At 41.7% G+C, this 11,026-nt stretch overlaps 1 protein-coding gene across 1 annotated transcript in view; it reads left to right on the top strand.

Moving 5' to 3' along the window:
- The window catches only part of LOC117537174 (contactin-associated protein-like 2), a gene marked incomplete in the record, with an annotated part of 32,252 nt that extends 21,428 nt beyond the window's left edge, over positions 1-10,824 (top strand). The window contains 3 exon segments of the mRNA XM_034202314.1: positions 5,341-5,610; positions 6,993-7,064; positions 8,640-10,824. Of these exon segments, the coding sequence (XP_034058205.1) occupies positions 5,341-5,610; positions 6,993-7,064; positions 8,640-8,839 (542 nt within the window).
- Positions 10,825-11,026: the final 202 nt, after the last annotated feature.

Genomic DNA, 11,026 nt, shown 5'->3' on the forward strand with positions numbered 1-11,026 from the left:
AGAGAGAGAGAGAGAAGGAGAGAGAGAGACCGAGAGAGAGAGAGAGAGACAGAGAGAGAGAGAGAGAGAGAGAGAGCGAGGAGAGAGAGAGAGAGAGAGAGAGAGAGAGAGAGAGAGAGAGAGAGACGCTTTCAACTGAGGTACCGTGTCAGGAGAGCCTCATATCAAGCAGAGGAAGACGTGACAGAAAGAAGAGGAAGCTGCTCTGCCCTAAACTAGACACTGAAGCTAACTCCACATTGGTAACTACTGTTGGATGCATGTGTGTGTATTTACCTGTGTGTGTGTGTCTGTATTTGTATGTGTGTTTGCATAATGCATGAGATTGATTCACCGTCTCTGCGACTCTGAATTAAATGTTCTGCTAAACATGATTTCCCATTGATTCAACCATTGCAGGGACATTACTCAGAACGCTGGTGTGTGTGTGTGTGTGTGTGTGTGTGTGTGTGTGTGTGTGTGTGTGTGTGTGTGTGTGTGTGTGTGTGTGTGTGTGTGTGTGTGTGTGTGTGTGTGTGTGTGTGTGTGGGTGTGTGTGTGTGTGTCAGAAGGAAAACAATTGTCACGTTTTGATTATTTGTACTGCTCTGTCTGTGGCTCTGTTATGTCTGGGTTTTCTGAATTGGTGTCTGGTGGAGGAGGAACTGATGGATACACCTGTGTGTGTGTGTGCGCACGTGCGTGTGTGTGTGTTTAGTAGGGCATTGTATTTTCCTTGTCTAAAGCTAACAGTCATATCTGCTTCAGCTCTAATCTCCCTTCTCTTTCATCCGTGTCTTTCTACCTAACCTTTTATGATTCCTCAGTCTGTTTCTCCACACTTCATCTCATTACACATGTTTTATTTACTGCTGTCAATCAATCAATTATTTTTGTTTTATAACATGTATACCAACAGTTAAGATAAGATCAATGCAACGGCAACCAAATACAGAAGTACACAAGGGCCAACATTCAAAGAGGAGGAAAAGTTGCTTTTATTTGCAGTTTTTTGGCTTTATCAGAAAACTTTGCATTGGCTTCAAAAGGATCATTATGTCATTCATCAGTGTGTGTGTGTGTGTGTGTGTGTGTGTGTGTGTGTGTGTGTGTGTGTGTGTGTGTGTGTGTGTGGTGTGTGGACTCACATCAATATTCTTTTGATATGTCCCCAATGCATCATACTTTCATTAACCCCCCTCCCCTTCTCTCACACCCCTACATCAGCTTCCATTTGTTGCCATGGCAACTGCGTTTGATCTCCTCTACCCTGCCCTCCATGCGAGCACCCTTCTTGTCACCCCATTTCTTTCACACTCCTCGTTTTTGTACACACTAGAGACTCTATTTCCCCCCCCCCTCCTCTTCTCTCACCTTTCCTCTCACACATGCCCTTTTTGGGGGAGACAGCCACACCCTCCCTCTAAGGGTCCTGCAGTTCTTTCCATCTTCTCTTCGTTTTTCTTTTTTTCTCCCCCTTCATTCGATTCTCCACTCCAAAACCAACACACACCCCGACCCATTGTCCTCACTGCTTTATGTGCTGCATCACCTTTTGAATTATTCATGTCATTGGTCACTGGTCACCGTGGTGACACAATCCTCCGATTAACATGCTGACCTCAGTGCTGTGGTGACTGTGTGTGTGTGTGTGTGTGTGTGTGTGTGTGTGTGTGTGTGTGTGTGTGTGTGTGTGTGTGTGTGTGTGTGTGTGTGTGTGTGTGTGTGTGTGTGTGTGTGTGTGTGTGTGTGTGTTTTTTGACCCAGTGGTGTGCTTCATTTCATTAGTGCATTCTGCATTAAAGTGCATGAGATTGTTATCATGATTAGTGTGTGAGCTGTTGGATTGAAGTGTTTTATTGATCAGCCTCTCTGGAAGCCGCCAAGGCAAGCATTACAATCAGTGTGTGGTCACTGGCTCTGAAAAGATTATATTACTTGTTAATGATTATGTATTACTTATTTCCTTTCACACATGCAGTCCATCCCTAAATGTTAAGTAACATTGTCTGCATGGGGTCATGTGGGAATGTGTGTAGGTATTGTAACATTGTAAGTAAAATATGTAGCTGCTACAGTCGACATAATCCAATCTTATCTAAACGTTAAAGTGTGGGTGGATACAGGTATTTCGAACAATGCCACTTGCACAGAGAAGTTATGCAGCTCTTTAGCAACCTGGGAATGTGAAAGTGAATTGTTACATTTAAATGTGCTTCATCCTTGTTTTGACCAACACCTGCTAATCCCCTCACTTCCCCTATGGAAAAAACTCACTCGCAGTGTTTTTATATAATGGCTCCCAGTAGAAACGATTAGGGACAGTTCAGATGTAATGTGTGATGTTAATGGGTAACAATATGTTATTCTATGGATCTCCCCCTTGTGAAATCACTGGCGGCAAAACATCTGAAACAAGGGAACAATGTGTTTACCCACCAGCCTGTATGCTAAGCAGCAGCTCCGACAGAGACGATTAGTATTCACACGCAGACCTCTGCAGCGTCAACACTTGTTCATGCACGCAGCAGAGAGAGCACTCATATTTAGTATTCATCAGTATTCTGCTCACTGCGAGGCTCCTCTCCTGTATCTGCACCTATTCTGCACTCCCCCACACATATGCTAATTCCTACACCCTAACACACTGTTTTCAATGTGTGTGTCTCTGTTCCTGACCAGTGGCTCGACATGTGGTGATGCTGAGCCGCCTCATCGATGAACTGTATGAACATTAAACTGCAGAGCCCGTATCAAATGATGCTTTCCAGCACACACACACTCAGATACACACACACACACACACTCAGATACAGTATACAGCACACACACACACACACACACACACACACACACACACTCAGATACAGTATACAGCACACACACACACACACACACACACTCAGATACAGTATACAGCACACACACACACACACACACACACACACTCAGATACAGTATACAGCACACACACACACACACACACACACACACTCAGATACAGTATACACACACACACACACTCAGATACAGTATACAGTACACACACACACACACACACACACACTCAGATACAGTATACAGCACACACACACATATACAGTATACAGCACAAACACACACTCAGATACAGTATACACACACACTCAGATACAGTATACAGCACAAACACACACTCAGATACAGTATACAGTATATATACAGTATACAGTACACACACACACACACACTCAGATACAGTATACAGTATATATACAGTATACAGTACACACACACACACACACACACACTCAGATACAGTATACAGCACAAACACACACTCAGATACAGTATACAGTATACACACACACTAAGATACAGTAGTACAGTGTACACACACACACACACACACACTCAGAAACAGTATACAGTACACACACACACTAATATACAGTACACACACACACACATATACAGTACACACACACTAATATACAGTACACACACACACACATATACAGTACACACACAATGCTCTATTCCTGGCAGGGCGATCAATAGAGCCCAGACACACAGACTTGTATTGGACCTATCGAAATGTAATGAAGAGATACAATTACATTATAAGCCATGTCCAGATACTCAGATCCCCACCATCTGACAAAACATGATCCAGAACATAAACACACACACACACACACACACACACACACACACACACACACACACACACACACACACACACACACACACACAGCAGGACTCTAGTTAGTCATCATATTGTTTGTATTTGGCTGCAGGATGGTCCAAACAGCTGTTCCTCCTGCTGGGTGTGGCCCTGTCATATAGCAGCAGAGCATTAAAACCTTGCCTCGCCACACACACACACACACACACACACACACATACATTTTGCAACTCTGTAAAATGTTGAAGACAGTTTTGAAATCCCTCCAGGCTTGTGCTGTAGCTGGAGGGAGAGGTTTTATGCAACATTTAAGTCTTTACAAACTTTTTTAATTATGATTTTGTTTGCTGACTGCAACTTCTCTTATATGCATGTGTGTGTGTGTGTGTGTGTGTGTGTGTGTGTGTGTGTGTGTGTGTGTGTGTGTGTGTGTGTGTGTGTGTGTGTGTGTGTGTGTGTGTGTGTGTGTGTGTGTGTGTGTGTGTGTGTGTGTGTGTGTGTGTGTGTGTGCGTGTGTGAGTGAACAGGCAACGAGAATCACCTTTTGTTTTAATTGAGATATACAAAAGCATTTTTGATGAATGCCAAATCAGCTTTGACAGAGCACCTTTCCAGCTCTACATGACGTTCAGTAAAACATCTTTTAAACGCTCTCAAATAAACAGTTAGTAACCCTTCTAACAGTCCCTATAATCCACAGACTGATTAGGGTTGGTGGCGAAGTCCATAGGGACTTGGCTTGGCAACTGGAAGGTCACCAGTTCAAGTCCCGGCAAGACCAAGTGCTACCGAGGTGTCCCTGAGCAAGGCACTGTTCCCTACACTGCTCCCTGGGCGCCGTTCAAAATGGCAGCCCACTGCTCCTAACACAGATGCAGAGAAACTATTTCCACACGGGGATTAATAAAGTATATCAAATAAAAGAAAAAAGAAAAGAAATAGCACAGTCTGGACCGAGCTCTGTGGGCCAGCTTCAGCGCGGACGTTGCTGTGTGTGTCAGTGTGTGTGTGTGTGTGTGTGTGTGTGTGTGAGCCTGTGTGTTGAAGTCATTCACTTTGAAAGATAAAAAGAAAACAGACTGTGAGGCAGAGATGAAAGTGCACAAATTGCTGTGTTGTGAACATCTGAATTTGTCTGGATTGCCTTGGCAATAAGTGGACCTCAGGTTGTCCTCCAGTCATGGTAGTTGTCAAAATCGCAGTTATTGTTGAGTGTTTTCTCTCTGACACACAGAGTGGTGTAAATACTTTATTCGTCTGTTTACAGTGGTTCTACGTCACTACAGCTTTTAACATCTGTCGCCTTTTCTTTAAGCTGTATTTTATGTATGTGCACTGTCCGTCTTAATTTGACATAAGAGGTCGATGGTATGATGTTCCCTCCTCCTCCAAAATCTTCCCACTTCATTTGTGTGGATGCATGTTCTAGTATCGGTTCACTCTCCTTGCATCAGCAGCATTTGTGCCCACTAGAGTTCGAGCGATTTTGATCAGAGAAAGTGTTTTGTGTGTGTGTTCATTTTACTGTCAATGCTTTCTCTTTAATAGCTGCTGTGCTCAGTGGGATTTCTGTTTCCCAATATCGATCAACTTTATGGGCATGGCTCCACATAAGTTAACATCCCATTCGACAGTTTTGACAGTCTAAATAACCAATAACAACATGCTCTTCTCTCCACCTCTGTGTTTAACAGAAACTGGACACATAGACCCGGTCTTCGAGCAGTACAACACCCCGGGTTTCGTCGGGTGTCTCTCGAGGGTTCAGTTTAACGGCGTCGCTCCGCTGAAGTCTGCTCTGAGAACCGTCTCACAGCCCACAGCCGGTCAGACAGACAGGCCGCCTGCAGCCGCCTCACACGTCTCCTACCAGGGGAAACTGCTGGAGTCCAACTGTGGGTCGTCTCCTCTCACCATCCCACCAATGTCTGCCGCCACTGACCCCTGGCATCTGGACAACACAGGTGAGGAGCGCTCCACATAGAGGGGTTGTATGAGGCATTTATCCATACTCAGTGTATACCCTACAGTAGATGGCTGCAGGCAATAATATCAGTGTTTGTGTACAACATATTTGAAACGTTTTTACTACTACAATTGATATTGATATTTTATGTTTTTTGCAAATCCACAGACTTCACATTAGGACCTCATACAACCTCATCTAAAATCATCCAAACCATCCCTTTAATATGCTGCTGTCAGTCCATGAGAAGTAATGCAGTAATGAGTAATAACTTCCTTCAGTAACATCACACACACAGACCTCAGATCTGCTGCGTCACACAGCAGCGTTTAGTGTTTCTCAGAGTCATTATTCAGGATGCAGCCTAATTATTTAGACTTGAAGCCAACTGTGCCTTAGGGAGCGCTGAGCCATCTGAGATCCATCCAGGTTTATTGATCAGGTCCAAATGCACAGTCAGCTCAGAGAGGATGGTAATTATTTTTGCTTTAAAAAAATATATAGATCTGATCTATAATTCATCCGGCTCTCCGTCAATGATCATTTTCTGTCTTCTCAGCGATTTTCTTCAAAGTTTTTTCACAGCTCCCATCCTCCTAACTTTCTGTTTTTCCATTTAAGTTTTTACTTCTCCTGTTTGTGTCTCATCTTTTCAAACACAATCAATTCTTGACATTATATCCAAACACTATAACACGATAAATGACTTTCTCTCCGCTCTGTTGCTTTCCGTTTCCCCCGCTTTCTCTCTTCTCAGCCTCCTCTTCTCCATCTCACTCATGCTCTTCACCTCCCTGGAGAGCTGAACATTCAACATTGCAGGTTGTCGTGTGCAATAAGGCTTGATTCATCATGTCTGCAGCTCTATCCAAGCTAGTTTTGGCGTGATCCTAAATAGAATTTACAGGCAAAATTGACAAATTTACGAAACTGTCAATGATATCTTCGTTCTCATTTACCACCCACCATCTCCACTTGTCATCTCTCTCTCCGCTTATCTTCCTGCCCTTATATCCGTTCAGGGAGAATCACAGCAATTAGATGTGTTAGTTGTAGTGGGCAGGCAGAAGCAGCAGCTGTTATTAACCTCTTAACCCGTCATGGATCTGTAAGGAAAGACATACCAAAAAGACATTAAATCAACTCCACCAGTCATCCCCTAAGGATGCTCTGTATCCATTCTGTTGATGGTGATTCATGTAATGAGTGAAGCTGAAGCCAATAAACTGAGCGCTGTGGCTTTTTGCTTTGAAAAGGGAAACTTGTGTAAATTCAGCACAACTCAGAGCAAAGGCCACTTTTTATGACTTGTTGCTTGTAGCATGAATTTAATTGTGTGAATATATGGTTTGAATTGTTCCTCTTCCTGGCTGTCCTCAGATGCAGAGTTCCCCTTCAACGAGGAGAGAGTGATTCCTGATGGAGTCAACCGAGACTCGGCTATCATCGGAGGTAAAGAAAGTCACTTCTAAAAGCTTTGTCAGATCTGTGTTTGGGGTTGTACTATTGTGTATAAAAATATATTTCAAATGTTCAACCTAAAGAATGATATTCCCATACAAATAAACTGCATTGGCATTGAGGCAAAACCAATCAAAGATGCTATGAAATGACTTGGTTTTATTTAGGCATTAAAGTTATTGTAAGAATTAATTAAGTAGATGTTCCCCTCGAGACGCAATCACCGGCAAACGACCTCCTGACTAACGGTCTGTGTTTCCATTCACAAAACCTGTTTTCTAAGCAGACTTCTGCGGATAAGAAACATATTTATGATACCTCAAAAAGAAATGTAATCCAGAAGAAAATACAAATCCCCTTTAAAACGTTATTGACATTTTATATTTTATTACAAAATACTTTTAAGGACACCAGGCTGCATATTGACAACCCAAATACCTGTACTTTCTAACTTCTTACATGTTGAACACAAATACCTGTACTTTCTACTTCTTACATGTTGAACACAAATACCTGAACTTTCTACTTCTTACATGTTGAAACACAAATACCTGTACTTTCTACTTCTTACATGTTGAAGCCCAAATACCTGTTAGAACTTTTTACTTCTTACATGTTTACTCAAATACCTGTACTTTCTACTGCTTACATGTTGGAACCTCAAATACCATGTAACTTTCTACTTCTTACATTTTAACTCAAATACCTGTACTTTCTTACTTCCTTACATGTTGAACACAAACACCTGTACTTTCTATCACTTCTACATGGTTAACTCAAAATACCTGTACTTTCTACTTCTTACATGTTAACTCAAATACCTGTACTTTCTACTTCTTACATGTTGAACACAAATACCTGTACTTTCTACTTCTTACATGTTGAACACAAACACCTGTACTTTCTACTTCTTACATGTTGAACTCAAATACCTGTACTTTCTACTTCTTACATGTTGAACTCAAATACCTGTACTTTCTACTTCTTACATGTTGAACTCAAATACCTGTACTTTCTACTTCTTACATGTTGAACTCAAATACCTGTACTTTCTACTTCTTACATGTTGAACCCAAATACTTGTACTTTCTACTTCTCTCATTTTCCAAACAGCTGGTTCCTTTAGTCTGAATGTGTGTTTGGTGCGTGATCATTATTCTTTAGAGTCATTGTGTGCCTATTGATTTGAACACGATCCGTGTATCCATCATTTCCTGGTCTTCTCTAAAGAAGAGGGACCAATGGAAACGTTGTCATGTTGCCGTTGTTCAGCATGGAAACATTCATTAGCTAACAATGACATTATTGTTCTATTAATATAAAGGGAGGTCAGGTACTCTTTAAAACAGCTGCTAGTTATGGGTACTTTCTACTGAAGTACATTTCAAAGCCTCTTTACTTTCACTTGAGTAAACAAGTTTAGTCAGTACTTCTACTTTTACCAGAGTATTTTTAAACACGTGTATCTGTACTTCTACTTGAGTAAAGGATGTGTGTACTTTTGCCATCTCTGATAAAAACACACAATAACAGATGTTTTTGTTGTGCACATGTTGTCCTCCTCAGGTATCATAGCGGTGGTGATCTTCACCATCTTATGCACTCTGGTGTTCCTGATCCGCTACATGTTCCGCCACAAAGGCACGTACCACACCAACGAGGCCAAGAGCACCGGGGAGGCGGCCACAGAGTCGGCGGACACGGCCATCGTCGGCACCGACAACCCCGAGACCATCGAGGAATCAAAGAAGGAGTGGTTCATCTAACGGCCAATGAGAGAGGACTTTGAGAGAGGAAGTGAGGCCTCAGACAGAGGAGGTTTAATGTAATGGCCAATCACGGGAGAGATGGAGGCCATTCAACAGGACAATAATCTCCCAGAGAGAAGGAAAGACGTGTACAGAAATCGTTTTGTTTGTTTGTTTTGTTTTTTATATATTCAGAGTATTAGAAGAGAAGGGGGACGGTTACGCAGCGGAGCACGGCTGTGACAGACTGAACATGTATATACTAACCGGATTGTCCTTCTTTGTATCGTGCTTGGGAGTTTTCAGGAGTCCTTTGAATACTGTATGACAAATAATTATACTTACTGGGTCGTGTGATAGCACAGATTTATTGCCAGTCTCTGTTGCATTTTGATTTTATTTTTTAACAAAATCTTATATCGAAAAAGGATCAAATCAACATGCCAAACTCTTTTTATGTTAATTTATCAGGCTGTGGTTGCACCAGTCTGTCAACACTCACATGCAAATGACATTTCCACTTATATCGTGGTATTATAGAGTTGAATATGGATGCCAAAACTCACTTTGTAAATACAATATTTGTGTTCTTTTTTTCTTTTTCTCAAAAGATTTATTCAGAGTCTAATACATAAACACTAAAGAGAAATGTCAGATCTATATTACGATATCATGTGTCCGTCCATTACATTATATATGTATTAAATATAGAGTTTTATGTTTAAATCTTATGACATTCGATTGTACGTATTGCTTTCTGAGGAGGGGTTTCTCAGCATGATGGGAAATCATGGTGTTCAGCTCGGCAGCTTCTTTTGAGCCTTTGCTCATCCAGACATGAGCCATCCTCTCGTTTCTTTGCCAAACACTTGAGTCTTACGTCATTTTACAAACCGGTATTTTTACATCTGAGACTGACGTTGGGCTGTGGGTTTGCAGTGCGTGCATTTATGTTTATGTGTAGGTCAGACGATTTGTTTTATTGGATAAAAGGAGATTGGTTCACACAGATGAGATCAAACAACTCGAGTTCTATTGATGCTCTTAATTTCATGCAGTGAGTGGTCAAAGAAGCATCAAAGTCCCCCAAAATATACTTAATATTTGTTCAAACTGGGATCCTAATCTGGGAAGGAAAAGATCATATTTGGCTTTTTAATCCTTTGTGCCTTCGAGGTGTTGTTCCCCAGATTACTACTATTACACGTAATGCAATGACTTGCTGCTGCTGCTGCATGAATTCTCATTAATCCGATTCAGTTAGGTATCTTCTTTATGTCTCCTGATTTGAGCGATGTGTTTAACTAACCACAAATTCAGAATGCGTAGGCGATAAAAGTCCAGTAAAAGTTTCTTTATTCTTACATTTGAAGCATAGATGTGTGGGGTTTTATGCAGCAGGTACATTGACAGAGCTGCACGCTATACAAATACACAAGAGGCTTACACCCACCCTCTGTGACACACACACACACTCGCAAACATGCATGTTTGATAGAGCATGTCAAGGTTGAACATTCATGAGGCTGCTGCTTAGTCAACGATGAATTGAGCTTCACTCTGTGCCACTGTTGTCCATCACACAAGACTTTCAAACCACTTGTTTCTCCTGCCATCGTTGCGTGTGTTTACCTTAGCGTAGCATTTACAGAACAACGTTGCTGCCAACTTTGTACTTTTGTCATGAATTTGCTTTCTGTACGTCTGTTTTGTCTCCTTTCTGCCATGACACCCTGTTACCTGATTGGTTGAGTGCTAGCTGCAGATCACTTTATCAGACATGAGGACAGCTAGTGAACTCAGCCTGCCTTCGGCCTCATCACATCCAGGCGACCCAGTGACTTTCCTTTTCTTATGATTATATTACTCAGATATACATAATCGCGCCCACATGCTCTGGATATGTGACTGCAGATAACGATGGATTATCAGCTCCAACAGACATGACCCATATGTTTTGCTTTCAGTTGTGTTCAGTTCAATAAAGAGTGTTTGATCTTTAATATCACTCTCTTTCTGTGCATCACTTTCATGTTGACATGTAGATATCTTCAGACAGACAGCAGATCAGTGGTTAAAGACATTCCCATTCGTTTCAAGCATTTAACGGTGCATTTACAAGCTTTTCCAGCACCATAAAGCTGTGGTATTTAACATGTACACAGCATACAGCGTACTGGTTAATGCATCTTGTCACATTTAATG

Source organism: Gymnodraco acuticeps, unplaced genomic scaffold (assembly GCF_902827175.1).
Source record: "Gymnodraco acuticeps unplaced genomic scaffold, fGymAcu1.1, whole genome shotgun sequence".
NCBI classification, from domain to species: domain Eukaryota; kingdom Metazoa; phylum Chordata; class Actinopteri; order Perciformes; family Bathydraconidae; genus Gymnodraco; species Gymnodraco acuticeps.